The 27,197-nt window shown below is 51.9% G+C and overlaps 7 protein-coding genes across 7 annotated transcripts; 4 read left to right on the top strand and 3 right to left on the bottom strand.

Annotated features, from left to right (window-relative positions):
* The first annotated feature begins 187 nt into the window (after positions 1–187).
* Positions 188–2,037, top strand: pkaC (cAMP-dependent protein kinase catalytic subunit pkaC). The gene is made up of 4 exons (XM_025654949.1): positions 188–1,136; positions 1,207–1,460; positions 1,522–1,896; positions 1,964–2,037. Exons 1-4 carry the CDS (start codon positions 354–356, stop codon positions 1,989–1,991), a joined length of 1,440 nt encoding a protein of 479 aa, XP_025517815.1. The 5' UTR covers positions 188–353; the 3' UTR covers positions 1,992–2,037.
* Positions 2,038–2,985: 948 nt separating this feature from the next.
* On the bottom strand, positions 2,986–3,355 carry tim13 (protein translocase subunit TIM13; the record flags this gene model as incomplete). Its single annotated transcript, XM_025655854.1, has 2 exons — positions 2,986–3,162; positions 3,233–3,355. The coding sequence occupies 2 exons, from the start codon at positions 3,353–3,355 to the stop codon at positions 2,986–2,988; spliced, it is 300 nt and encodes a 99-aa protein (XP_025517814.1).
* A 235-nt stretch (positions 3,356–3,590) lies between these two features.
* On the top strand, positions 3,591–5,646 carry BO85DRAFT_393837 (legume-like lectin family protein). Its single transcript, XM_025656899.1, has 6 exons — positions 3,591–4,052; positions 4,107–4,130; positions 4,185–4,255; positions 4,320–4,401; positions 4,451–4,711; positions 4,763–5,646. Exons 1-6 carry the CDS (start codon positions 3,951–3,953, stop codon positions 5,201–5,203), a joined length of 981 nt encoding a protein of 326 aa, XP_025517813.1. The 5' UTR covers positions 3,591–3,950; the 3' UTR covers positions 5,204–5,646.
* BO85DRAFT_252758 (uncharacterized protein) lies at positions 5,330–6,663 on the bottom strand. The gene has a single exon (XM_025654948.1). It carries the CDS (start codon positions 6,475–6,477, stop codon positions 5,455–5,457), a length of 1,023 nt encoding a protein of 340 aa, XP_025517812.1. The 5' UTR covers positions 6,478–6,663; the 3' UTR covers positions 5,330–5,454.
* Positions 6,664–6,960: 297 nt separating this feature from the next.
* Positions 6,961–8,620, top strand: BO85DRAFT_447756 (PRCC domain-containing protein). The gene has a single exon (XM_025659783.1). It carries the CDS (start codon positions 7,041–7,043, stop codon positions 8,379–8,381), a length of 1,341 nt encoding a protein of 446 aa, XP_025517811.1. The 5' UTR covers positions 6,961–7,040; the 3' UTR covers positions 8,382–8,620.
* Positions 8,408–23,534, bottom strand: BO85DRAFT_510947 (AAA family ATPase midasin; the record flags this gene model as incomplete). The annotated part of the gene is made up of 2 exons (XM_025664569.1): positions 8,408–15,532; positions 15,588–23,534. The coding sequence occupies 2 exons, from the start codon at positions 23,532–23,534 to the stop codon at positions 8,726–8,728; spliced, it is 14,754 nt and encodes a 4,917-aa protein (XP_025517810.1). The 3' UTR covers positions 8,408–8,725.
* Positions 23,535–23,752: 218 nt separating this feature from the next.
* BO85DRAFT_393829 (chloride channel protein) lies at positions 23,753–27,054 on the top strand. Its single transcript, XM_025656898.1, has 7 exons — positions 23,753–23,979; positions 24,041–24,579; positions 24,633–24,736; positions 24,788–24,940; positions 24,990–25,104; positions 25,151–25,242; positions 25,295–27,054. The coding sequence occupies exons 1-7, from the start codon at positions 23,837–23,839 to the stop codon at positions 26,771–26,773; spliced, it is 2,625 nt and encodes an 874-aa protein (XP_025517809.1). The 5' UTR covers positions 23,753–23,836; the 3' UTR covers positions 26,774–27,054.
* The last annotated feature ends 143 nt before the right edge of the window (positions 27,055–27,197 follow it).

Genomic DNA, 27,197 nt, shown 5'->3' with positions numbered 1-27,197 from the left:
TTGCCCGTCTGTCCAATTGAGTTTCCGTTGACCGCCGTTCGGGACCAGTGTTTTGTTCAGTTCAGTTCAGTACAGTTCAGTTCTGTTTGGGGGGCTTCGCTGTATCCGCGCCCGAACCCGTCCCAAAGAGAAAAAGCTCGCCGCTTTCCCTCTCCATATTATTATTCTTACTGTGTTGCTTCCTTTCCCTTACCCCCCCTCTCTGAGAGCATCTCTTAAAGAGGGGTCGCGTTGATCGGCTATCGCACGTATCATTAATTCTCCCTTACATTTTTTTTTCTTTTCCCACGTGGAAAAAGACCATCGTGGGCTTTAACATTTAATCTTAAACTGCCTACAGCAGCGTTTTCTCCATGCCTAGTTTAGGAGGTTTGCTGAAAAAACGGCGAACGAAAGATTCGCAGACCCTCTCCAAAGAGCTTGAAGCCGGTTCGGCCCAGACGCAGACGTCACCAAACGCTGCCGAAGACCACCACAACCACAACCACCACCACCACCTCTTCCACCACCACCACCATCAACCCCAACCCGCCACCAATTCTGGCTCTTCTACGAACCCCCCCTCTCAGCCTCAAAATTCCGTCCCTCAAGAACAGCCCAATCGGTCTTCGGGTGCAGAAAAATCCTCCGACGGTCAGGTAGCCTCCATGCAATCCGCTGTGACGCAAGCCTCGCCGTCTGCCCATCATACCTCTGGCCTCCCGCAGCCCAATGCCAATGCGGCTAGTATACAGAATATAATCCATCCCTCCCAGCAAGGCGCCATGCATTCGGCTTCCAGCGGTCATGCGCAGTCTCACCACGCCGCTCGCAGTGATGCCCGCACCACCAAAGGGAAATACTCTCTGGATGACTTCACCCTTCAGCGCACCCTCGGTACCGGTAGCTTCGGTCGCGTGCATTTGGTGCAGTCGAAACATAACCACCGCTTCTATGCCGTCAAGGTGTTGAAGAAGGCGCAAGTGGTCAAGATGAAACAGATTGAGCACACCAACGATGAGCGCCGCATGCTGAACCGCGTCAGGCATCCATTCCTAATCACATTATGGGGTACATGGCAGGATTCCCGGAACTTGTACATGGTCATGGACTTCGTAGAGGGTGGTGAACTCTTCAGTCTGCTCCGCAAGTCACAGGTGGGTTAATTCTGACTTGGCCCGCCCGACAAACGTAAAGCTGATGTCTGGTACCTCTTTTTTCATGTAGCGGTTCCCCAACCCCGTCGCCAAGTTCTACGCGGCGGAAGTCACTCTTGCCCTGGAGTACCTCCACACGCAGAACATCATCTATCGGGATTTGAAGCCTGAAAACTTGCTGCTAGACCGACACGGCCATTTGAAGATCACCGATTTCGGTTTTGCCAAAGAGGTGCCTGACATCACATGGACCCTTTGTGGTACACCCGATTATCTCGCCCCGGAGGTGGTTTCCTCCAAGGGCTACAACAAGTCGGTTGACTGGTAAGGGTTGCCATTATTGATGTTCATGCCCCTTTGGCGCCAATTACTGACAGTGTCCAAGGTGGTCCCTGGGTATCTTGATCTTTGAGATGCTGTGTGGTTTCACGCCTTTCTGGGACAGTGGCTCCCCGGTCAAGATCTACGAGAATATCCTGCGTGGCAGAGTAAAATACCCGCCCTACTTGCACCCAGACGCTGTTGACCTGCTGTCGCAACTTATCACGGCTGATCTGACCAAGCGCCTGGGAAACCTCCATGGCGGCTCCGATGATGTTAAAAACCATCCTTGGTTTGCCGAGGTCACCTGGGACCGTTTGGCCCGCAAGGATATCGATGCTCCTTACGTGCCTCCCATCCGTGGTGGCCAAGGAGATGCGAGTCAGTACGACCGCTATCCGGAAGAAACTGAACAGTATGGCATGGCTGGTGAAGACCCGTATGTGCTCCTTTCTCAATCCGTTCCATTTCTGATGAACACATTACTCACTTTTTCTCTTCTTCAGACACGGCCATTTGTTCCCAGACTTTTAGTGTGTGTGCTATGAGTTATGATGGAATGAATTGTCTCGTTACCGAGATGGCATCGTGCCATCCGATGATCCTGCGAGCCCTGTAAGACAGGACTATCTCGCTAATCCTTTCCCTGCGCTACCAATGGTAGCATCCACTTCACCATTCGTTGATTTCCCCTTGACGTCGGTTTGTCTTCGTTTTTCGATCGCTGGCCGACTTGCTTTTTGGCTGCCTTTGACGTAGAGCATACATCTAAGAGCTCTGTCATCCTTAGTGTATGCCTTCACCATCTTTCAAAGTATACGTGATGGTCTTGTCTGTTTGCTTTTCCGGTTTCCGGACCGTTGGTGGTCTGCATATAAGCTTACCCTTATACTAGTTCTGGGGAGATCTGATGAGTGGATGATCCCCCGGTGGTTTTATCTAGGTGGGCATTGTCTATATTTCCTCGCGTTATGCCAGGCAGGAGGGTGTTTGCGGTGGTGTTTGTGCTGGAAGCTTCGGGGGGTCCTCGTGATTATGTCGACCGTTGACTGGTGAATTGGTCACCTACGGCACCCGTTTCTTTTTTTCCATTTCTCCTGCTTATTCTATAGTCATATTGTGCAAATACTGGGGAGCTACTCTGGGTCATTCTTGATGTCATCTTTCCTTTTATCCCTTTCCCTGTCCCTGTGGAGGCAGTTGTATAATGTACATATTTGATTTGGCCATTGCAATAAAAAGTAGTCTTGGATAATTGGACGCTGGTCCCCCAACAGTGTCATCATAAGCATAGCCTGCCATCCAAGGCTCTATCTTTTCAAAACGCCACCGGCAGCCCGAACCAAAACCGTCCGTCCGTATAATATACACACAAATATCATCACACCAGTGGCCACTGCCTCATATCACACACCAGTCAATGAAAAAAGACCTCTGGATCGGATCACAACATGGCCAAACACATGGTAGAGGAAATGGACCACTCCCAACCAAGCACGGATATCAAAGAAGCGTATATGATAGCAAATCACAGCGCAAGCATCCTCTTCTGCTCGGTGCCCACGCGACGGGTATATGTGCGGCTAACGGTGTTCCAGAAGGCGATGTACTTCTCCATGCAGTCGGTCAGGCAGGCCTGTTCGCCGGCGGACATGGAGGTTCCGGGATTGGGAACACAGGCTTCGAAGCAATGTTCGTTGACGTTCTATTAGAGGAGACAAGTATGTTAGCACAATATCTTGATTTATTATCTCCTGGATAAGGATGTAACGTACGGAGATCAGAGTGCGGGCGTTGCTCATAGCGGACTCGGCCTGGACCTGCTTGAAAAGGGCCTCCTTGACTTCCTTGCTGGAGGTGTCGGTGGAGGGGGAAGAAGAGCCGCCGAAGATACCCATTGTGAAATCTAGTGGTGTGTGAATGTATGTTAGAGTCGTGTGGTTGTGGAATAATGCAATGGTATAATGGATGGATGCAATACGTAGTAATGCAGTATATAGCAGTTGATGAGACAAGATCTTTTGAGCTCCGACGGAGGTGTGGCTAGTGAGCCACAGGAAAAAGGAAAGTAAGGTTGCTGCGCCACCGCCCCGGCGATGTGGACACTTGGAGTTCTACACTTCCTTCCCATCGCCCAGCTAAGTTATATTATACTCGGCTTTCTTTTCTTGCGTCGATCTCTGATCTGTCCCCTCCTCTCCGCTTCTTCTTCTGCTTCCTCTTTCTCGTTGACTAAAGTTTCCCCCGGTGTTCGTTCTTTCATTTATCCTCCTGCACACCTCCATTTTCCCGGATCTACTCCTTCTATTTACTCAATTGAACCTCCCCTCCCCCCACGCCGCTCACCCTTGGTTTTTGTTGATGTCCCGGTGACAATTGACGATATCGCCTACTCTATTAGCTGCAGTCTATCTTTCACCACACCTACACTTATCTTTCTTGCACGGTCGCTTGGCTTGATCCTTACTACTGTGCGCTTGTTACTCGGCAATCATGCTACTTCCGCGGCTTTCGTCTCTTTTGTGCTGGGCTGGCTTGGCCAGCGTGCCTCTGGCCAGCGCCTACGATGGTGATGACAATGTCAAGAGCATTCCGGTGTGTATGCTGCTGTTTTCGGTCATAGAGTGAGCTGCTAACTGTCGGGGATAGCTTCGCACGCACAGTCTTTCACCGGTACGTAGCTTATAGCTGCAGCTAAGCTCGCGCATCATATTAATGTCTTCGCAGCCATACTTGGATTCCGACTTCCAAAGCCGCTGGTTCGATTTTGGTGGTGACACGATAGTTCGCGCCGACAAGTATGTTCGCTTTGCTTGTGGATAGCAGGGATTGGGAGAGAGCTTATGCTGAACGACTTCCTAGATACATCCGTCTTACGTCCGATCGCCCGTCGCAGCAGGGATGGATCTTCTCCCGTGTGCCTTTGACCGCGACGAACTGGGAGGTTAGTTGATGCGCTTTCCCTGGGATTAGGATGGTTCTGATATATGTAGATCGAGGTTGAATTCAAGATCGAAGGGTCCGGCAACTTGCACGGCGATGGTTTCGCCATGTGGCTCACCAAGCAGCGCGCCACCCAGGGTCCTGTCTTCGGTTCGACGGACAACTTTGAGGGTCTGGGTATCTTCTTCGATACGTACAAGAACAACCGTCCCGGCACTTCGTTCCCCTACGTCATGGCCATGATGGGCGACGGCCAGACTACCTATGACCAGGCTCACGATGGCAAGGCTAATGAACTGGCTGGCTGTTCTGTGAGTGTAGTGTGCCGTGATGGTATGAATGTTGATCTAACGATGATATAGGCTCGTGGTCTCCGTGGCGCATCCATCCCTACCAAGGCCCGCTTGACTTACTTCCAGGACAAGTCCTTGACCCTGGACCTGCAGTACAAGTCCGAGGACAGCTGGATCCCCTGCTTTGAGCTGACCGCCCCCGAGTACAACATTGCCATCCCCTCTGTCGCCTACCTGGGCTTCTCTGCCGAGACTGGTGAGCTCAGCGACAACCACGACATCATCTCCGTCAAGGCCCAGAACTTGTACAGCGTTGGTGGCGGCAGCGGCAGCAGTAGCAGCGGTTCCCGCTCGGGCAAGGGCCGTGACACTGGTCGTGTCAAGCGCCGTAAGCAGAAGGGCAGCTGGGGATGGTTCCTGTTCAAGACTATTCTGTTCTTCGCTGTGGTTGTTGGAGGCTATGTTGGGTACACTGCGTACCGCACCAAGCACCGCTACTCGCGGTTCTAGATGTTGGCAGAATGAGGAGATTAAGAGAGAAACAGAACCAGAAACAGAACAGAAAATGTGTCATTTATCCTTGCATAGCCGTGTCGCGTTATATCAGTTGTATCTATCTATGATTTTGCTTGCTTCCTTGCAACGCGAAAAGTTGACGACCAACCTAGTAAACAAAGTACATAGTAGGGTATCATAACAAACGCCAACCAAAACAGTATACACAAGACTCCATGGGTATAATAACATCAATCACCCATCTACTAATTTCCTTTCTTCCTCTCCTCACTCCACATCTGATCCACAATCTGAAACACCTCCGTCACACTCTTCAACACCCGCTCATCAATCCCCAACTTCCCATACCGATGCTGAATCTTATCCGGATGCCACCGCACCCTCTCCGTCTTCAACAACCCCAGCAATCCATCCCCATCTTTATCCTCTCCATCCTCATCAACCACCCTCGCACACTCCCTCATAAACTCCTCCACCTCCTTCCTCCCCACATCCCTCCTCTCCCCACTCTCAACCGGCCAAAACACCACCTCCTCAAACCTCTTTCCACCACCACCATCCTCCCCACCCCTAACTACCCCATCCAACTCCCCCCAACAAGCACAATCCCTCCCCCAAACCCCCCTCCACCCTCTCCTCCTCTTCCTCTCCCTCCCCCTCCTCAAACTCTCCTCCACAGCCCTCTCCCACTCTCCCCTCTCCCTCTCCTTCCTCCTCTCCTTCTCTTTCACCCTCCTCCTCTCCTCCCTCATCCTCTCCTCCTCCGCAAGCATCCCCTCCCTCGTCCGCTCCCACATCTTCCGTCGCACATACGCCGCGTACTCCTCCTCGTCCATCATCTCCAGCTCGCCATTCGGCCCCCTAGGCACCTCCGGCACCGAGTATGTGTGGATCGGTTGGCCGTAGACGGACTCCCAGTATGCGGCGCCTTCGTCGTCGCCCAGCGCGTCGAAGAGGGATTCTCGGAAGGCGGTGCTGGGGGAGAAGCGAGATGTGGTCTGCGATGGGGAGGGAGGTGGTGAGATGGTGTGTTTGCGGCGGTGCGGGGCGCGGTGTTTTTTGCGTTTTGGGGAGGGGGTGCGTTGGGGGTTTTTTTTGTGGGAGGATGAGTGGTGATGGCGATGGCGCTTTCGGGAGGGGTCTTTGAAGCGGAATTTTGTGGGGCGGGGGTGTGCGTTCGTGGGTTCGTTGGAAGTGGTGGTGTCTGGTGTAGGTGAGGTTGGGGTTGTGGTTGTGTCGGGGGGTTGTGCTGGTGGTGAGGTAGTCATTTTTATGATAGGCTTTGATGTAGGTTGGAGTTTGGGTTATTGTGAGGTTGTGGTAACAATATGGTGTTTATTAGAGCATTGCGATGACTGTAGAAGGTGTATGGTATTGCTAGAGAGAGAAAGAGTATATGATGAGTTAGGATGTAGATGGTGGAGAGAAAGTGATTGATTGGAAGGCGCGACATTTCGAGGAACCTGAGTAAGCCGATCTTATCTTATCTGATCGTGAATATTTCTATATTGTCGATGATGTCATTGCTCTTGACACTTTCTTCCATATTCAGTGCTGTTGTGACTTTACTAAATAGTCACTAGAGAGACTAGCACCCCGTTAGTTTCCTCTATCTCTTATACTAACCCCCAAACCCCATCGATCGTGGCATCAACCCTCTGCACCGAACCCTGCACAGCTTACTAATCCCAAACATAACTTATCCGCATTCTCGCCCAACCCGAGAATATCACTTCGCCGCAGCAGCTCCAAGCCTCCAACCCATCCACCTTCTTCCCTCCCAAATTCCAACCACACATCACCACCACACTCAAAACCTCTCTTACCCATAATGGCCCTCGTCGCCTACTCCGACTCCGAAGCCTCGGACTCAGAGCCTGAAACCACCGTTCCTCAACCCCAACAAGCCCCGAAGAAACCCACCACTACCACTACCGCAACCACAACTACCAGCAACAGTAACAACAATAAACTCGTCGACCGCACCAACCCCCGCAAAATCCGCGTCGCATTACCAGACATCAAACCCGAACACAACGGCGACGAAGACAATGGCCCGCGCAAGAAACCCAAGTTAGGCGGCAGCGGCGGTGGTGTATTCTCCGGCTTTAATTCATTCCTACCTGCGCCGAAGAAAACCACAACTACTACCGTGAGCAGCAACAGCGCGACAGAGAAAAAAGCACCCGCGCGCAAGATATTCAGTCTAAAGACGGGCGCAGCGCCGGGATTTGATCGCGAGGCGGATGCGGAGATGCGGAATGAGCGGGCGTTTGGAAGCCTAGGTAATAAGAATAATAATAATGATGAGGATGAGGATGAGACGATACCCAAGGCGGGGAGTATGAGGAATCAGGAATTGGATTTCGGGAATGATGAGGACAAGAATAGGGGAGGAGAGGAGACTCTACCGCAGACGAAGAAGCCAGAGGAGGTCAAGTTGAAGGGTAACCCGATGATGTTCAAGCCGTTGTCTGTGGGGAGGGCGTCGCAGCAGAAGAAGAGGAAGGTTGTTTCGGATCTCATGCCCACTGCTGCTGCTGCTGTACGGAGGAAGGAGGATGGGCCGGTGGGAGCTTCGTCTACATCTGCATCTGCATCTACAGCTACGCCTGCGGCGGCGGCGGCGGCTGCTGCTGCACCACCACCACCAAAACCCAAAATCAGCCTCTTCTCCCTCTCCGCCGCCGACGACGACAACTCTACCTCTACACCCACCACCACAGCAACAACCTACGAACCCCTAGTCTACACCCCCCTCAACTCCGCTCCCGCCGGGCCCTCACCCGCCCCCGAAGATACCACCACAGCACAGCAACCCACATACCAAACCACTACATCCGACAACAACACACTCAGCACCATCGCCGACGACCTTAACCTCTCGAAAGCCCAACGACGCCAACTCTTCGGCCGCAACGCACCTGAATCCGTGGCGGCCAGTTCCCGCGTCTTGCACTTCAATACGGACCAGGAGTACGTTACGAACCAGGAGCTGGCGCATACGGAGCTGGCAGCGCAGCAACATAATCCTGTTAGGGCGATTGCGCCGGGTAAGCATACGCTGCAGCAGTTGGTGAATGCGGCGAGTACGCAGCGTGAGGCGCTGGAGGAGAGCTTTGCTGCTGGGAGGAGGAATAAGAGGGAGGCGGGGGCGAAGTATGGGTGGTGATTATTTTCATTGGGTATTGGGTGTGTGTATAGTGTAGTGTATGTAGTGTAGTCTGTGGTGGGATGGGATTGCATGGGTGGAGTTTATGAGTACTATCCGAGTGACAAATGTGGACTTTGTTGATGGTAGTCCTGCTTTGGGTACTTGAATAGTAGTAGTTGATATAGTCAGATAATCCTATGAGATGGTGGAACTACCAATCACAACCGGGAAGTTAAAAGAAATAGATGCTATAAATGAAATATTCTAAATACACTAAAGGCCGTATATACATCTAAACCATAACAAGAACTATACTAACATGCTAACTTTTTTTCTAAACAAACAAATAATGAATCAATAAATCAAGACGACACATCTACCACCTCAGCAAACCATTGCTTCAACGCCGTGGCCAAAACAGCCGGTAACTCCCTGACATCCCTAACAACAAGATAATAAGGGAACGGGAAACCCTCTAGATATCTCTTCATCCTCAACTTCATCTCCCCACTACCATCATCTTCAAAGCTGGCCTGACTCAGATCCAAGATCGAGCTACCCTTAACAGCATCCACAATGATAAACACGATCATGATGCGCTCCTCCTGTGCCTGGCGCACCAGCCGCTGAATAGTCTCGTGGTCTTCACAGATACCATCGGAGATGATCAGCTCCAGCTGCCACAGGTCCGCGTTTCCACTACCGGGGGACTGCTTCCAGCGGGCCTCGCGGAAGAGGGCGATGGAGTCGGCGATGAGCTTGCGCACGTTCGTGCCGGTTTGCTGGTAGCTGAAGTGCTGGAAGACTTGGGTGCCGGCCTCGGAGGAGAAGGGCTTGCCGAACTCGTGGGCGACGCGGACGTGGTCTTCGTTGCCGAAGCCGAGGACGCAGAGATCGCCGGCTTCGAGCATGCTGAGACTCTTAGCTACTAGGGCGAGGGTTTCGAAGGCGAGTTGGCCGCTGCCGCTTTCGAGCATGGACTTGCTGTCGTCGACGGCGAGCATGATCTGGTAGTTACGCTTCGAGGGGATGGAGCGGCGCATCCAGATCTTGTCGCGCTTGTATTGGGAGGCGATGTAGGGGATGATGCGCTTGATGTTGAGACGCTTTCCGGTGCGGAAGTCGCCGCGTAGTTTGGTGGCCAGGGTAGGGGCGAGGATGAGGCGGAGTTGTTCGGTCAGCGAGAGGGAGAGGTCGGTGGTGGCTGACTCGTAGTAGGACCAGAGACGTTGGGCCTCGTCGCGGGGGGTCAGGGGCGGGAGATTGGAAGAGAGGTGGATGGCGGCGAGATGGGCGTCGACTTCATCGAGCTCCTCGTTTAGTTCTTGTTGACCGGTGGTGTCGGTGGTCCGTTCCTGGGTGTGGGTGTTGCCAGGAATCATGGCACCGGCCATTTGTGACTCTGAGGGAAGTCCCTGATCCAGTTGCATCTCGTCCTCGAGCTTGTTGTCTGGGAGCTGCTGTTGGTCGTCGTCTGTGACATCCGGCAGCACGTCGTTGCCTTCGGGTTTGACGTCCGACTCGACTCCCTTGTTCTGGTCCAGAGCTTTCGCCTGTTCTTCACTGGCTTGACCCAGAGCTTGGGTGTCTGCCACGTCGTCTTGATCGCGGAGATGTTCAAAGTCAGCGTCGGCCATGTCTGCGTCCTGGGGCATGGGATCCTCAGTCTCGACCTCTTCCTGTTTGGAGGACTCCATGATCTCCTTCTGGCGGCGGTGCCATTGTTCGAGAACGTCACCCAGCTTCTTGAAAGCCTGCAGTTGAGGGTCGTCTGGGTTTGCATCATTCGCACCACCCTCTTCTTGGTGCCTTTGGTTCTCGTCACCCTCTTGGGCTGCACCGGTCTGCTGCTCCTTCTGGTCGGAAGGATCAGTTGAGCCGTTCTCCTGCTGTGCGTTACCAGACGCGCCCTTCTCTTGGTTCTGGTCTTGATCAGCCCCAAGGCCACCATTGACTGCTTCACTGGGAGCCACTTCCTCTCCGGCCATCTCGTTCTCGTCGCGCTGAGCCAGGAAATCATCCTTCTCCTCTTCAGCCTCCTCGCCGGCTTCGTCCGCCTCGTCATTGCCCTCGCCTTCATTGGTCTCGGCGGCCTCCTCGTCTGGCATGCCCTCCTCCGTCTGCTCGGGCTCCTGTTCCTCGGCGCCTTCTCCTTCCTCCATGGCCTCATCCTCGCCAACATCCTTTCCGTCCATTTGCTGCTCATTGTTCTCCTCAAGAGGGGGGAGATCGTCATCCATGCCGTCAAGGCCATCGTCACTCTCATTCTCTTCTTCGCCCTTCTCTTCGCCGTCAAGTTGCATCTCGTCCGGAAGGTCCAGGGCCTCTTCTTCCTTTGCCTGAGGATCGGTCACATCCATATCCTCACGTCCCACGGCCTCGCCTTCATCATCAGGCTTATCTTCACCCTCCTCATCTTCCTCTTCCTCCTCATTCTCGTCCACCTCACCCTGCTCGCCTTCCTGGGCCTTCTCCTTCTCCTTCTCCTGTTTCTTTTCCTCCGCCGCCGTCTGTTCGTCAGACTCGGCCTGACCCTTGCCTTCATTGGTCTCAGTTTCCTTCTGCTTGTCGTCGTGCTCACCGTCCCACATCTTTTCATCAACTGCCGTAGCATCAAGATCATCAACACTGCCGACTTCCTCGTCAATGTCGCCATCTTCCTCTTCGTCGCCGCTTTCATTGTCTTCCTCGTCGCCTTCTTTCCGCTCGCCTTCTTCGCCCTGCATTTCCTCATTGTCCATGTTCACTGCGTCCTCTGAGTTTTCAAGGTCCTCGGTAGACTCGCCCTTTTGCTCCTGAGCAAGCTCCGACAGATCCTCGTCATCTCCAACATCTTTGCTGATGTCTTCAGCACCCTCTCCCTCTCCCAGGCCAGTACCGCTCTCAAGCTTGCCGGATTTGCTCTCTTCCGTAGATGCTTCTGCGGGACTGCAGAAGCCTTCGGAAGCGATTTGAGCGAAGCACTTGGTGAGAATGTAGGACATTTTACAAGTCTCCCGGTGTACAACCAAGTAGCGATCCACAACATCTTTGCTGATATGGAAGTACTTGTGCATGATAGGCAGCAAGCTCGTCACAAGTGCGACCGCAAATGGAATGCCAGAACCTGAGCCAGCCTGGATGTGCTGCAATTGATCAAGAACAGATTCAAGCGAGGATTTGATGCCAGATATATGAAGGGCCTTCAAGGATTTGACGAAGAACTCGTCACTCCGCGCCAGAGAACCAGTATTGGCAAGCGAGGAAGGAATCTCCTTCAATTTCTGGAGGCTAACAAGGATTCTGTCAACAGCTGCAACGAGACCCGCATCGAATTTGTCAAGGGATACGGTGGTCTCATCAAGTTCACAGTCTGGAGACATCACGTTGACCTTCACCCAAGGGACTATTTGGCCAAGCACAAAGGTCAGGTCAGGACGTTCTTCAGCCCATTTTGTGAGGTTGCTGCTCAATTGCTCAAGGGATGCAGAAGCCTCCTGGACAGTGTCCCTGTACAACTGCGAGGAGACACCGTGTGGCAGCTGAGGAAGATTACCCAGAGAAGTCTTCAACCGATCGAATGTGCCCTTCCAAGTCTGCAGGCCATCTAAGATACTTCTCGAACCGATGCCAGAGAACTTGGCGTGCAGACCAATAACAGTGGCGGCAAGTCCAAGTACAGGCGTCAGCCATGCCACTGCCCTCGTTACCTCGACTCTCTCAATCGGGAACTGTGGGTGATCCTTGGAAATAGAAGAGCAGCCAGAATTCCAGAGATTCGAAACCTTCAGAAGTGTCGACTGTAACGCTGTCAGATCGGTAAGCGCTGGTGAGATCGACGCTCTCTGCTTCCGGGCGAGGAACAACAAGTGTTCGATAGACCCTGAACTCCTGGAAACTTCAACATTGCTGAGATCTTCCGCATAGTTGTGTGCCGCCGCACGAACGCGAGGAAGCAAGTCCAAGAACCTATGGTAGTACAAGTCGGAACTCTTAGCCAGCTGTGATAGCACAGAGTCAGCTTCCAAGGCTGGACTGGAGGCAAGGATCTGTGCAATAGATGCCTGGGTTTCAATCAAATTGGTACTCGCGCTACGCTTCACTCCCATATCCATGATTCGCCGCAAGGTATCCGCGTAGAAACGGCGCTTCTGGACCTTGAGATGCTGGACATCCTCTGTATTCTCCTCAGTGAGAGTCTTCGGCGTCCGCGACTTGAACTCCTGGATACTCTCGATGACATACTTGACAAAGCCGTCGAGATCTTCTGCGACGTCAAACTCGGCGGGAATCGATGTATAAAGTTGCATCATGCTGCTAGCAGTCGCATCGGGGTTCTTGAATCGCGGGGGTCTATCGGTCCAAACTCCTTCCTTTTGGCACATTGCGAGTGCTTCAGGGAACACGCGTGAGGCTATGACAACATCATTTTGGGTAACTCCGCTGTCATCGTTATTATCCGGCATGTCCTGTTCCACGATGGGTTGCGCCGATTGCCCCAAGGCTTCACGGTATTTGCGGACCAGCTTGAACAACTTGGTGTGTGAGCGGCGTGCGCTTTCTTTGAGTGCGACAATATTGGTATCTTTCCAGCTAGCCAACTGAATCTGCTCCTTGATATCCTTCTCGAGGGCTGCCCGCTTCTCCACCAGCTGCTTGTGCACAATAGGTTCGAATTGCTTGTAGCGCACAATGAAGTTGTCCAAAGCAGAGATAAGCTGTTTCAAAGCCGGCATATCCTGGACATAGAGCAAGAGCAGAGACTGGAAATTCTTGACAAGTTGAAGGCGCTCACTGTACTGTCCCAGGGTCGTCGAGTTAAAGAACTGCTCCAACGTAGCAGTAATCTCTTGCACGTGTTCGCTCATCTCCATCTGGCCGGACTCTGCAATTTGCATGGGGGCCCGAATGATAGCCTCATAGGCGATGAACCACCATGAGCCTACATCCTGGGTGCATTTTTCGTTCTCGATGTCCAGAAGCTTCGCCCACGTGGATAGCTCAAGTCGTCGCCAGCCGATGATCAATGCGGTGATCTCTTCATACACAGACGCAGCCGAATATTCTCTGCTCGCTACGAGCTGCCATTCATGAACAAGTGCATGAAGCTTTTCAACCTTGGTAATGAACTTGGCGACAGGCTCAGTGTGCTTGAATTGGAGAATCTCTCTGCAACACTGGATGACGTCCTCCAACACAGCATGGTCGGGCCAGGCCTTCTGAATCTGAGTGAACCGAGCCTTCGTTGACAAAGTCAAGGTCACCAGCTTCTTTGCTTCGGCGATGTTCGCATCCACATAGAAGTTATATTTGGCTGCCGGCTGATTCTGACCTGTGTTGATAGAGTCTTCCAGAAGCAAGAGGACACCTGAGAGCTGATCCTTAGGATCCACATTCGGTACACTGAGAGTGTCCTCTGACCACTTAGATCCCAGTAACAGGGAAGCTTGCTTGACGTAAGTTGACAAAGCTTCCTCACGATCTTCCGACTGGAACAGTCTGGCATGCAATGATGCAAGCCTGATCGAGATAGCCTTCGGATCGTAGCGAGCCGGCCCTTGGCCTTCTTCCTCTTCTGCATCTTGGTCATAGGTGGGGAACAGCTGACGTAGTTCATTTTCATCGACCTCCTCGCTATCTTCCCAAGAGCCCTTGTAGTGGTAGAGCTCGGACTTCCTTGCCTCATCTTCTTGATCTTCGCGCAGTTTGGTTTTCCATAGAGCGTGGAACTGCTCGAAAAGGCGGCGTAGAGTATCACGCCCAGCCTGGGTCCGAATAACTCCCGGGTCCGCATTCTCAGCCAATCTCAACGAGGACAGTTCATGGAACCACAGATCCGTGTTGACAGTCGAGCTGGCTGCCGACCTAAGCTCTGAATTAGGATGGATCATTCCTCCAAGGAATGGCGTAGTCTCCTTAACAGCATTCAGTATCTGAAGGTCACTTGATTCGCCAGATGGAGTCGAAGAAAGGTAGAGACCCATGTCCAGAATCTGAAGGAACCGGACAACAGGTGTCGTAATGTCATCGTAGGAGCGGTAGTTTGTACTGAGGCGGTGGCTGAGCTGGCGAACATTATCACGCAGCAAACCAAGCATCCTCTGCTTTTCGCCCTGGTTTTCACTGGCCGAAACGATTTGCTCGGGGTGCCTTTCAAGCACCGACTTTACCAGGCTTGAAAACTCCCCATGGAGCAGATTTAGCTCGGAGATCGGAGGTCTGCTGACAGAAGATGGAGGCGGTGCCGAACCAAGATCGTGCAGTTCCTTTTGCAAAAGTTCAACCCGTATGTTCGAAGTTTGGCCAGAGAAGCCAACCTCGAAGGAAGTGATAGCTTCGGCCTTTGCCGTAAGCTCCGACGAGCGTTGCGCGTGTCGCTTCCTCTGCACAACCAAGCCCAATGAAGGATCAAAAGGCTTATCTGGGACAAAGAGGCGCAGGAAGATGACAGCCAGTTGAACGATTGCGGCTCCAGTGCTGTCTACCGGAGCTTCGCCAGCTTGTGCATCGGCTGCTAGCGAGGCAACCAGCCTGGGAAGGTCCTCTTTTACGAATCGCCTGAAATAGTGTTCTTTAGGCAGGCTCGCTGCCGCCCGAAGTTCTTGCACTGCCGGGCCAGCATATTGACCAGTCTGTTCGACTGCGCGAAGAATGCTAGTCAACGCCTCCAAAGACTGAGGCTCAAGGAACTCTCTGTGCACGAAGACAAGCTCCAGTGTGAGCCTTGCCAGGACCTGCCGTAGAACCTTGAACTGGTCCAAACCAATCTCTCGGGTTGTCAGAGTCAACGCCTGAGAAAGAGTCTTCTTCTCTACCTCCAATGCATTCATCTGGCCCAAGTTCGTAGAGCCAACGAATGCCAATCTCTCCAACAGCGATAGTGAGACTGTGCCGCTAATGGCCGATCCGAACACAGAGGGATTTTCGGATCCTGAGAACAAGGAGATCTTGTGAAGGAGGTTAGGTATGGGACTTTGGAAACTCGACCCATCCAAGGGCCGTGCAGCACGGCTGGCAAGTAAAGGCAGGATAGCTCGCACAACCTGGTCATCACCAACTTGACCCTTGCATAGCGAAGCGATATCGTTGTACTGGCACAAAGTCTCAAAGCTAGTCGAGAAATAGGGGCGCAGTGTTGGATCGGCGTCTTGAACGCAAGCTGCCAATTCGGCGACCGTTTGCCGGAGGACCTAGAATTGATTAGTTTCATGTGCAAATGAAACAGCAAAATGTGGAAGAACATACTTGTGTGGGATATCCTTCATCAGAACCGTTCCGGAGAATAGCTTCCTGGCCGGCAATGAGAGAGTTGCGCACCTGGCTCAATTGAGCTAAGTCCAGGTGAGTTTTCGTCGCAACCTGGGTAAATTCAGAGGCAACGCTCTCCAATTCGAGCAGCGACGTCAGTTGGCTTTGCGTCGAAGGGGTTACTGGTCTCCATGACTCCCAAAGCCGTTGCATGCTTAGGCCTGTGGTCAACGCCCAATCCTCTTGGAACCGATCAAGGGCTTGGGAGAACGCGAATGCAAGTTGCTTCAATGGCGCCCACGTGTCTAACAGCGAAGCGCACAATTCCTTGCCAATCTGTAGATAGATTTGAAATTCACCCTGGTCCAGGTCATGGGAAGCTGTCATTGCGAGTACATCTTTGATGAAGTCGAGGATAGCTCGGAGAGCTCGCACCACTTCGGGGGCCTGAAGAACGTCATGGTCAAGGTTCTGTATGAAATCGTACATGGCTTGGCCGCAGTCAGATAGGAACGGGCCAACCGGCTGCGTTGTATCTTTCAACAAAGAGGGTATCCTTCCAGAAGCTAATGACCGCTGGAGGCGACTCATTTGGCTTGGCTTGAGCTGTTTTCCTGATTCGTCGGCTTGCAGCAAGTCTTGTCTAAGGCGATGTAGGTCAAGCTTGTATTCTTGCAGGTAGGCTAAAATCATGAGCCACACCAAAGGCACATCTTGGTGCAGGATGGAAGCCAACGGTTCATTAACCAGAGGGTGAAGAGGCTGCAGCCTTCCTTGAATAGCAAAAGAAGCACGGCCAAGCATGACTTCCTTCTTGGTGCTCTCGAAAGCTTTGCTTGACGAGTTATCATGTATGGCAGAAACATATCGATCTAAGGCCAAAGAGAAGGGCTCTCTCGCGATGTCTGAGCCGTATTGCGGCGTGAGCTTGAGTGCCCGCTGAAGATATGACAGGTCTGAGAATGAAAGATGGTCGAGGCACACTTCATGGAGGTTGTCGGTATTGTCCTCTCTAGGCAAGGACAAATCCATTTCCCAGACCGACCGAAGGCGATACAGAGAAGATTGGTGGGTGTATGCAGGCATCGACGTGGCGGTGATATCGTTGTTATCCTGAGACAAGAAGCATATCTCAACACATCGGTTCCGCATGGCTCGAGACAGCTCACCATGGCGAGGGTCCATCGTCAGGAACAGTCTGAAATTAGGGTGAGGCCTGATTATGCGGGCATTTCCATCCTCAGTGCGTTGCTCATTCAGGATGAGAGCTCCGTTTGGCTCCGTAAGTGAGTTCAGCCTATCCAGAACCGATGGGTTGCAGAGATTGGCGTTGTCGAGAACAACCCACTGTCCATGTTGAACGGCTTGTGTTAATACTCCCTCGGTCCACTCAAATCCCACCTTCATGCTATCAGACTGCTTAGTGACTGTCAGCAAATGCTGAGCATGGTTGAAAAGCTTCTCCAGTGCATCATGGGGCCATGATTGGCAGAGAGTCTGCAGTGACGAGCATACAGCATCTAATTGGACATCTGGACTTTGTAGTTGCTCGTAAAGTGCCAGGAAAGCGGGAGCTGCTGCCGCCAGATCATTGCATGCATAGGCAGAGATAACATGGCGTCGGAGGAAGACCGCGATTTGTTGCACAAGGGATGAGATTTCTCTCCTGTAGTCGATCTGCTCAAATCCACCAACCAAGTCCATTGTATCAGTATCCGCGCTCAATGCTAGCTCGACTAGACTAGCACCATTCAGGGCAGCAAGCTTCCTAATGAGGGTCGTCTTGCCACAGCCAGATGAGCCCACCAGAATACTAGGCCAAGACTGTTCTATGCACAACATGAGTGACTCTAGGACGGGGAGGTCTCCTGGAAGTATCCTCATTTGGGGGCTGGCTGTCTCCTGCAACAGCAAGTCTCGCTGCATGATCCCGAGTCCGACTTGTATGTACTCCGTTGTCAGGTTGTGGTAGTAGCTCTTGGCATGCGTCGAAGCGTCACTGAAAACCGTCTTGTACAACTTGGAGACCAACTGCCGATCTTCCTCGCTCCTAAACCGCTGAGAGATGATAACTTCCAGGAAACTCTGGGTAGGTATCTGCAAGCTGCCACGGTCTGCCAACTGGAGCCATCTTTGAATGTCTCGCAGGTTGACCTCCCAAGGGCCGCCGATAGCGCCTAACCGTCGCTCCTGAATAGCTTTGTTGAGAAGAGACACGAACTCAACTAGTCCTTCGGTTTGATGAGCAGGACTTCCCGGGAAAAGCTTGGCGCAAATCCTCTTCAAATCAGTATCTGTGAAGCTGTCGGCATAGACCACGGTAAATCGGTTGACAAAAGAAGCAGGAAGACCCTTTCTACCGCCACCTTGATGATGAGGGTTTTGCGCGGCGAAGAGAACAAAGTTGGGATGTCTCTTGAAAGTTTGGTCAAGCTCGGCGACATATACCATTTGACGGTGATCCAAGCAAGCATTAAGACCCTCAAGGACCGACTGCGAAGCCAAGTTCATCTCATCCAACAGGACCCAGTCACCGCGCTGCATTGCCTGTAGAAATGGCGCGTCTCGCCAGGCAAATTGTCCGACGTCACCACCTTCGACAGGGACGTCTGAGCCGAAAAGATCAGTAAGATCCGTCTGCTCTGAAAGGTTGATACGTGTAAGCGGTTTTCCAAGGGCTCTCGCAAGCGCTGTGACGAGCGTTGTTTTTCCAACACCTGGACTACCCTCAAGCAGGATAGGCTTGGGCAGCTGTAAGCCTCTAGCGATGCGCACAGAGTTAGCGATCGTAGTGGGTGCGTCCATGATGAATTCGGGATCAGGCATTGAGTCGCTGTTCATTGGCAGGCAGAATGGCCCAACACGCAGAGATGAGCCTTCAATATCGACGCTTGATCTCTGTCGATAGATCGCCGATGCATCGACATCAAAGATCTCACGTAGTTTGTCAAGACATAATTGACGGTTGCCATCGAGATTGTGCAACGCTGTTGCAAGCATAGCTGCAGGGTTCGCACCCAAAGTGTCTATGAAAACCATAGCTGCACCTTGGACGATGGAAAAGAGTGTGTCCGAGCTTTGGCACTTATTGACAAAGTCAACCCAAGCAAGAAGGTCACGCAGTGAGAGGGATGAAGTGGAGGAGTTTTGGAACACTCCCTTGAACCATTTTGCGAACTGTAGCATCCCCTTGGGTAATTGCTCTGTCCCCAAGTCCAGCTTCTTCTGTAGAATCGGTAGAATGTCCTCGTCTTCGGACAGTTGGGGCGCCCAGATCTCGGTCATTCGATTCCGAAGAGCTGCCGAGAGTTCGCGCTTTCCATAGTCACCACCAGGATTCATCGTAGATAGAAACTGGAATCCTTCGTCGGCAACAACCATAGAATCTATCGGGCCCTTTTCTGCAAGCAATATCGAACGATGAGGCTCGAGAACACTGTTCAATCTTTCCAAGACAGAATCGTCTGCCAGAGAGATTTCATCTAGCAGGAAGAATTGGCCAGTCTTCATTGCAGTTATCAAACTTCCATCGGACCACTCGAATAGAGCATTCGAACGAGCCATGTTTCTCTCAATGCGCGAGACCAATTCGGCATCAGAAGATTGCAGTTGATCAGCGTTCAAAGCACCGAAGGCTTGCTTCAGTTCCTCGAGAGATCCTGAATTTGCGTTCTCCGGGAACAGGCTTTGCAAATCACTGAGCAATTGGCTCTCAATTGCTGCCCTGTTTCTTACGGGTCGTTGAGCTCCTATTAAGTCTCCCGTCTCAAGATTAACGTGGGCATTGACAATCAATAGTTCTTTCTTGTAAATCTCTGCAACTGCCTGGCAAAGCTGGGTCTTTCCGCATCCAGTTTCACCAACGAGCAGAGTGGGCTCATTGTTCTCAATCGCAGTGGCAACGAGTACGAAAAGCCTCCTCATTGCCTTCGTCCACACAACGCCAGGGGCCAACTGAGCAAGATGGGGGGCACGCTTTTCCATCTCAGAGGAACTGTAAATAACGTCCTCGTCGATCTTGACCCTCATCACTTCTTCAATTACGCCCTTCACAGCAGCTCTTTCTTGCGGATTTCGGACCCGCTCCGCGAGGAGCATGAAACCATTAATCGCCAATTGCTCCCGATCATCTGCTCGGCGCAGCGCCCATCGGAAAAGATCACGCAGGGTAGCAAAACTATTCTTTTGTTCAAATAGCCTGTTTGCCTGGCGTAACAAGGACAGTTTCCGGTACACAGAGACGATTCTAGTGCAAAAAGAGGGGGCAATTTGAGACCGCTCTTTCAGAATGTATTCCAACTCGCTCTCCGGTATGTCATCGAAGTGCAACTCCAAGAATCGGTTTCGGAAGGCACGCGACAAAACCTTGCGACCACCGTAGAGGCCGGCAGGGTTTTGGGTCGCAAAGAGCATGAAGTTGGGATGAGGGTGCACTACTTCCTGCGTCTCAGGGATGAAAAGTTCGCGGTTGTCATCGAGAAGCCGGTTCATTGCTTCCAGTACGTCAGAAGGGGCCAGGTTCAGTTCATCCAAAACAATCCAGTATCCGTTTCTGAGCGCCTCGACAAGGACACCTTCTTGATAACGAAGTGTCCCGTCATCACTGGAGACATATGTTCCCAGATATTCTTGAAGATCAGTATGCTCATGGTTATTGATACGAACAAACTTGTTTCCTGATACCTTGGCAAGATATTCGATCATACTCGTCTTTCCTGCAGAGGTCGGGCCTTGGAGCAAAACAGGGAATCGCCGGGTGGAGCTAGCTCTCACCAAGTTCTTCAAATTCTTTTCGATGAAAGGCGTAATGATATAGTGAGGCTGCTCTTCGGGGGTTAGGTGGCCACGGCGCATCCAATAATGCTTGAATTGAACATAGTCATTGCCGTCAGTTGGTGGTCGTGGCGTCTGATTCAGAAGACCTCTGGCGTTCTTGACATTGCTGAATAAATGTCTCTCGAGAAGTGGTGCTAGCAACCTCTCCGAATCTTGGCTGAGCACAGTCAGGAAGCTCATAGAAAAGCCTTCATATATTGCTCGACGCAGCCCATAGACGTGAGCATGATCAGCAACATAAATTAGAGCCCGGACGAGCGTTCTAATACTGAAATGGGGGCGTTGTCCAGCACCATCAGTGAGTTTGTTTTCGGTGCTGAGCTTCTTAGTCTCCATGTAAAGTTGAGCTAGATCGGGGACGGCTCTGGAATCCGTCATAGCCAAGTCACCAAGGTATTTGTGAATCAAAGCTAGGAGATCATCCAAATCACTGTCCGGCGACTGGACATAGAATTCAGTGAACCGAGACCGGAGACCAGGGGGCAGGTCCTTCTTCCCTGCGTCTGTTGCAGGGTTCATCGCGCCAAAGATGCGGAATTCAGGATGTCCAAAGACTCGTTCCACATCACCAGCCTCAGAAAGTAGTACGGATGGAGATCCTTCACTCCCATGGTGCAGAAGACTGGCAATATTTTCGAGCGTGTCAGGCGAGGCCAGGTTAACTTCATCAAGAAGAACCCACTCCCCGTTCCGCAGGGCCCGAACAATTTTACCTTGCACAAAAGCAAATGCGAACTTGGCATCTCCCTGTGACACTTGAGACTCGAAATCATGCAACTGTGCCGAAAATCTGTCCCATCTCTGCCGCAAGAACTGATACTTGGGTGAATCCAATTTTCTCTTCTTCGTCGGTTGCTCCTCGGCACCTGGGGTACCGCCGCTCGATTTGAAGACGCCGTCAGCCAAGCGAACAGCTTCATGCCACAAGTTGACTAGGCGTACCCAGTTTCCTGAAGCAACACTTTTTCCGACCGACTGGAGGAACTTTTGGTTCTTTTTGGCAGAAAACGTCAATTCAAACAAGGACACGAATTCGTCATGCATGGGCACAGCCATAGTCCGGATATTCACAGGCTTGAAACCTCCCAGGAGATCAGAGCTTTCACTCTGTTGTGACAAGTTCACAACTGTCAGCTTCTGACGCATCAAGGTAGCCAGCTGCTGAATTACAGTCGTTTTACCAATACCAGTTTCTCCAACAAGGAGGACAGGTTCTGCCATCTGGATAGCAGCCGCGACCTGTTCCATTAGACCTAAAGCAGCCCTTGTGGAGGCAAAACGAGACGAAGCAGCAGCAGCCTTTGATGCCGAACCTCCCGGAACCTTGATCTTGCGACAGACTTCCCTTCCAAGGGTTATGCTGTTTCCCTGGTCTGAATACGTCGGCGTGCGTTCGTGCAGACAAAAACGTGCCCGTTGCGGTGAAATCTGTAGAGCCTCGGAAACAACCAAAGCAAGGGTGTCTGCTGTATTCTTCTCGGGAATATATTTCAAGAAGACATCGACAAAATCCAGGAAGATCTCGTCCTCGGCACCCTCCGGCGTCGCTTCGTAGCCAGTCTTAGCACCAAGGCGTTGCAGCCGCCTGTGCATCCGGCTGCAAAGCTTGACAAGATCACGGAGACCTGGTGTACGTCCTTGGGAGCTTTTGATTGCAAGACTGCCATGGAAGGAAGCACAAAGCCTTTGGTAGACATCCATGATTGTCCGAACCCGGGACTCCAGCAGAGGGAACTTCTGCGTGATTACCTCACGAACTTCGTCGATACTTAGAGAATCGATTTGTACTCTCTGCCACAGCCTGCTGCCAAGGATGTTGGTGCTTGGGGCAATTTCTTCGCCGGCAATGTTGTAAGACGATTTCATGGTCGCAATGATCTTAAAACCTTCAGCGCACTTGATCCTTTCCCTTCTACTAGCGATGGTCAACTCTCCTCTTTCTATAATTGGCAGGATAAGTCCGATGACTTCAGAAGGGGCACGGTCCAGATCCTCGATCAAGATCCAGCGGCCCTCTCTTGCAGCCTTGGTGAGGACACCAGGCTGCCACGCGAACGATCCCGTGGCAGGAGATGTAGAGTACATTCCGAGAAGACTCTTCGCATCAGTCTGCTCGTTCAAGTGTAGTGTAACCATCGATTCAGACTGACCCATTGTCGCTGCAACATCGTTAATCAATGTGGTCTTTCCGGAGTTGGGCAAGCCGGTCAGGAGTAAAGGCTCAGGAGCGATCAAGGCTGCCGCGATCTTCCGCAAGTTACCCACAGCTGTAGGCGTTCTCACAATTGAGGACGGCGGAGGTGATGTGCCCTGCTGGCGGGGTATGAGCACACCACAGACCTCAGCGGTTCGAGTGGTGAAGTAGTCTCTCAAGGCCTCGATTTGTGACAGGCTCTCCGAAGCAGACCTGGAAGATCTTGCAAGTTGGACTTGCTTCTCCAGGACGTTCCACCGGCGTTCCTCCCACAATCCGAGGCAGCGGTAGTCGATGGTAATACCTTCCCATTCCCCTTCAATAATGTTGTCTGCAAACTTTGCCCTAATTATATCCTCCGTCGCAGCATCTGCTGCCCTCATGTACATAGCAAAGCATCGAATCGCCAGATAACTCACGGACGGGTCTCCGTGTCGGAACAGGGTCTGGAGTTGTGATGGCGATACGGCTTTCGAGAAGGTCTCTGTGTCGTAGGAAAGAAGTCGAAAAATCGCTATCAATAGGGCTCGGAGGGTGGCATCATTCATTTGAGAAAGCGTTAGCTCATCGGACGTAGCCAAAGCCGACAGAGGTCCAGCCCGAGACATGGCATATTGGCTTGCAAAGGAACGCAGATATGGCGCGAGTGGAAGTATGCGCGAAAATGCGGATAGAACATCGGTTTGATCGACCTGGGACTCCGACAGAAGCCAACGGGCTGCCAGGTCCACGAAGATCGGTTCATACAGGCAAAAGAAGCTTTCCGTGCATCTTTGCCTCAACGCGCCCACCGCAAGCGCATTCAGGTACTGAGTCCCCGATGCGGTGCGAATGAGTTCCGCAATCTCATTCGGGAGCTGTTTAAACAGCTGGGACTCATTAAGAGTCCCCTCGTAGGAGGGTCTAGCATTCATGCTGAGCCCTGCCGCCAAAGGAACTCTGGATGATGAGAGGGGAAAGAAGAAGAGGCACGCCAATTGCTTGCACTTTTTTTTTCTTTTGGAGAACCGTTTTCTGCCGCCGCAATGAGCGGCACCGCCCCACAGCGCGGGCCTTCACCGCCCTGGCCCGGCCGCGGAGGTTCAACTAATTGTGGCACCAGTTGCCGGTCGGGAACGCAATCAATCGCGGAGATCAATCGCTATTCATAGGCACCCGTCGACCATCGTTGTTTGAGATGCCACTTGACACGTCCCTATGATACGTATTATTCGCGATGTCAATGAGTCGACCGGGGTCACAGTCAGAAGCCCAGTCATCGCTGATCCAGCCTTATAGCGACGATGAACCAGCACAGGACAGCAGCAGCCTTGATCCACAGCATCCCGATGTACCTTTAAGCGGCGGGCTACGTGAACCGTGAGTTTCTGGCCAGCCTAGCACCCGTTTCGAGGAGTCGTGCGCTAACAACTGTACATAGCCTCTCGTTCAAGCGCAAACAGAGACAACACTCGCGCTCGAAATTTCGATTTCCTAACTTCTTCTCGAATAGTTCTGCTGAGCCTGCGACAAGTACTGGACTTGGCTCGTGGTTTCGGAATGAACAACGCTCGGATGACGCCCAGCCCTTAGGGGAGCCGATCAATGGCAACGGCAATGGGAACTTGGCGCACAAAGACTCGGGCTTCTTGGACTGGTATGTAGAGGGCCCAGGACGACGAGTTGGTTATGACAACCTGACGGCAATCGATTGGATTTTCGAATACACCAAAGAAAGACAAAGGAAGAGGCTCCTCTATGCGAGCGGACAAGGCGTTGTTGGATATCTACGCAAGCTATTGGACGCCAGTAACGTCTGGATTGTGTTGATTGCTACAGGTGTATTGGTTGGGATAATTGCGGCTGGTATCGATGTTGCTAGTGATTGGTTAGCAGATCTTAAAACTGGCTATTGTAAAGCCGGCCCCGGGGGTGGCAGGTTCTACTTGAATCGGAGCTTCTGCTGCTGGGGGCATGACGGTGAGCCGCTATTTTCAGATATCTCTATTTCCTTGCTAACGGGTTCACTCCAGATATCTCTGATTGTTTAGACTGGACACCATGGAGGAAAGCCCTGGGTGTTTCCTCGCGGGGTGGGGGATATGCTTTGGAGTATATTTTTTACATCCTTTACTCTGTACTTCAGCCTCTCCGAACACCATTTAGCAGTGTGTTAATCAAGAAACAGGTGTTCTTTGCCATTTGCGCATGCGTTCTGGTTCGGACCTACGCCATCTACGCAAGACATAGCGGTATTCCTGAAATCAAGACCGTCCTTGGTGGCTTTGTAATAAGGCATTTCATGGGGCCTTGGACCCTTGCAATCAAATCGTTGGGCCTTGTATGTACGACCCTGTGCCCATCACTGCATCCTTGCTGACATATCCAAGTGCCTGTCCGTCGCATCCGGCATGTGGCTCGGTAAAGAGGGCCCTTTAATCCATGTCGCATGTTGTTGCGCTAGTGTTATGATGAAGCCATTCCATAGCCTCAATCATAACGAAGGTATTTTTCGTGATCCCTTACTGGATTTCTTGGGCTAATTGTACAGCGCGGAAACGCGAAGTGCTATCGGCAGCGGCCGCAGCGGGCGTCTCCGTCGCTTTTGGAGCGCCCATTGGTGGTGTCCTGTTCAGTCTAGAGGTAAATTTCCAAGATCATCACGGAAAATTGGATTCTAAATATCTGTGAACAGCAACTGTCGTACTATTTCCCGGACAAAACAATGTGGCAAAGCTTTGTCTGTGCCATGGTTGCATCCGTCACCCTGCACGCGCTCAACCCATTCCGCACGGGCAACATCGTCCTTTACCAGGTCAAGTATACACGCGAGTGGCATCGCTTTGAGATGATACCTTTTGTCATTCTTGGTATCGTCGGTGGCCTTTACGGGGCATTCCTCATTCGCTTGAACATGAAGATTGCGACCTGGCGACGATCTCGGAATTGGGCTCGCCCTATCATTGAGGTTGCGGTTGTCGCTCTTTTGAGCGCCCTGATCAATTTCCCGAACCTGTTTATGAGGGCTCAGAATTCAGAACTTGTTCATTCTTTGTTTGCAGAATGTGGGACTGGAACTGTAACTGATGATCCTTTCGGCCTTTGCAAGACGGGCGCCTCGTCAGCAGGTACTATCGCCCTCTTGCTTATGGCTGCTCTCCTGGGATTCTTCCTTGCCTCATTAACCTTTGGTCTGGACATACCCGCGGGTATCATCCTTCCATCTGTTGCTATCGGAGCACTGTATGGACGTGGCTTAGGAATGACCTTTCGGATGTGGCAAGAGGCTTATCCGGGATTCTTTTTGTTCGGCAAATGCGAACCAGATGTCCCGTGTGTGACCCCTGGAATATATGCAATCATCGGTGCGGCTTCGGCACTCGGAGGCGCCACGAGGATGACTGTATCAATCGTGGTCATCATGTTCGAGCTTACTGGTGCTTTGACTTATGTCATTCCCATCATGATTGCAGTCATGTTGTCTAAATGGTGCGGTGATATATTTGGAAAGCGCGGTATCTATGAGTCCTGGATCCAGCTGAACGAGTACCCTTTCCTCGATCACCGTGATGATACGACTCCACCGGACGTTCCCGCTCATAAAGTGATGACCACTGTTGATGATATGACAGTCATCACCGCTGTTGGCCATACGATCGATTCACTTCGTGGCCTCCTCCTAACGACCTCTTACCGTGGGTTTCCGGTCGTTACCGATACGTCGAATCCCATATTACTGGGATACATTTCGCGCAATGAGCTAACGTACGCTCTCAAGTACTCTACCAAGCCGTCAGACAATGAGTTGTCAGGTGCGACGCAGGTCTTCTTCAGCCATCAACCCTTTGCAGATCCCGCTGAAACCTTGGATCTTCGACCTTGGATGGACCAAACGCCCATTACACTCAACAGCAACACCACGTTTTTGATTGTGCTCCGCATGTTCCAGAGGCTAGGTCTCCGCTATGTTCTGCTCGCCGATAAAGGTGTACTTCAGGGACTGCTGACGAAAAAAGACGTATGGTCTGTGGTCAGCGGCCCGGACGCCTACAAGGACGAAGGTCTCCGCGAGAGGACATTCAATCCGGGAACTATGGCAGAGGAAGTTGGCTTGCTTGACAGCGATGATAGGACCAGCCTTGCCAGCACTATAGAAAGACGACAGTCGCTGTGAAGTGTCTCTTGAGCGATGCATCGAAACATATAGTTTTCATCTCACGCTCAATCTCGATTTGGATTACCTATTTTGCATGTCGTGATATGTCGTGATATCTTGCTATAAGTTTCGAAATATGTATTGAATTTGGGTAACTCGGAGTTCATTAACGGGATCTTGTTTTTCTTGGGTCGTATGCCTCAGATAGTGGCTTACGACGGTATTGTTGTGGGCATGTATCTAGGCTTTTGCTTCAGTTGTGTAAATAGTTTTTAAAGAACCCATCCGTCCTTTACCCCAAACTATAAAGTCGTCACGGAGGCACATAAGAGAAATTAATAGGCATGAAGCAACAACGGTGATGTCAATGGTATGCTCAAAGCAGAGCACATGACTGGACAAGCAAATGAACCCCACAATTTCTGCCCGCCTTATCGCATTC

This window comes from Aspergillus piperis (genome assembly GCF_003184755.1).
Source record: "Aspergillus piperis CBS 112811 unplaced genomic scaffold BO85scaffold_5, whole genome shotgun sequence".
Classification (NCBI taxonomy): domain Eukaryota; kingdom Fungi; phylum Ascomycota; class Eurotiomycetes; order Eurotiales; family Aspergillaceae; genus Aspergillus; species Aspergillus piperis.
This window is presented reverse-complemented; position numbering and strand designations above follow the sequence as displayed.

Bases quoted from the DNA above. Each gene is read 5' to 3' on its own strand.
- pkaC (XM_025654949.1), top strand. From the start codon at position 354: ATGCCTAGTTTAGGAGGTTTGCTGAAAAAACGGCGAACGAAAGATTCG. The intron at 1,461-1,521 runs GTAAGGGTTGCC...ACAGTGTCCAAG, and splicing joins TACAACAAGTCGGTTGACTG to GTGGTCCCTGGGTATCTTGA. The intron at 1,897-1,963 runs GTATGTGCTCCT...TCTCTTCTTCAG, and splicing joins GGCATGGCTGGTGAAGACCC to ACACGGCCATTTGTTCCCAG.
- BO85DRAFT_447756 (XM_025659783.1), top strand. From the start codon at position 7,041: ATGGCCCTCGTCGCCTACTCCGACTCCGAAGCCTCGGACTCAGAGCCT.
- BO85DRAFT_252758 (XM_025654948.1), bottom strand. From the start codon at position 6,477: ATGACTACCTCACCACCAGCACAACCCCCCGACACAACCACAACCCCA.
- BO85DRAFT_393829 (XM_025656898.1), top strand. From the start codon at position 23,837: ATGTCAATGAGTCGACCGGGGTCACAGTCAGAAGCCCAGTCATCGCTG. The intron at 24,580-24,632 runs GTGAGCCGCTAT...GGTTCACTCCAG, and splicing joins CTGCTGCTGGGGGCATGACG to ATATCTCTGATTGTTTAGAC. The intron at 25,243-25,294 runs GTAAATTTCCAA...ATCTGTGAACAG, and splicing joins GTGTCCTGTTCAGTCTAGAG to CAACTGTCGTACTATTTCCC.
- BO85DRAFT_393837 (XM_025656899.1), top strand. From the start codon at position 3,951: ATGCTACTTCCGCGGCTTTCGTCTCTTTTGTGCTGGGCTGGCTTGGCC. The intron at 4,402-4,450 runs GTTAGTTGATGC...TGATATATGTAG, and splicing joins TGACCGCGACGAACTGGGAG to ATCGAGGTTGAATTCAAGAT. The intron at 4,712-4,762 runs GTGAGTGTAGTG...ACGATGATATAG, and splicing joins ATGAACTGGCTGGCTGTTCT to GCTCGTGGTCTCCGTGGCGC.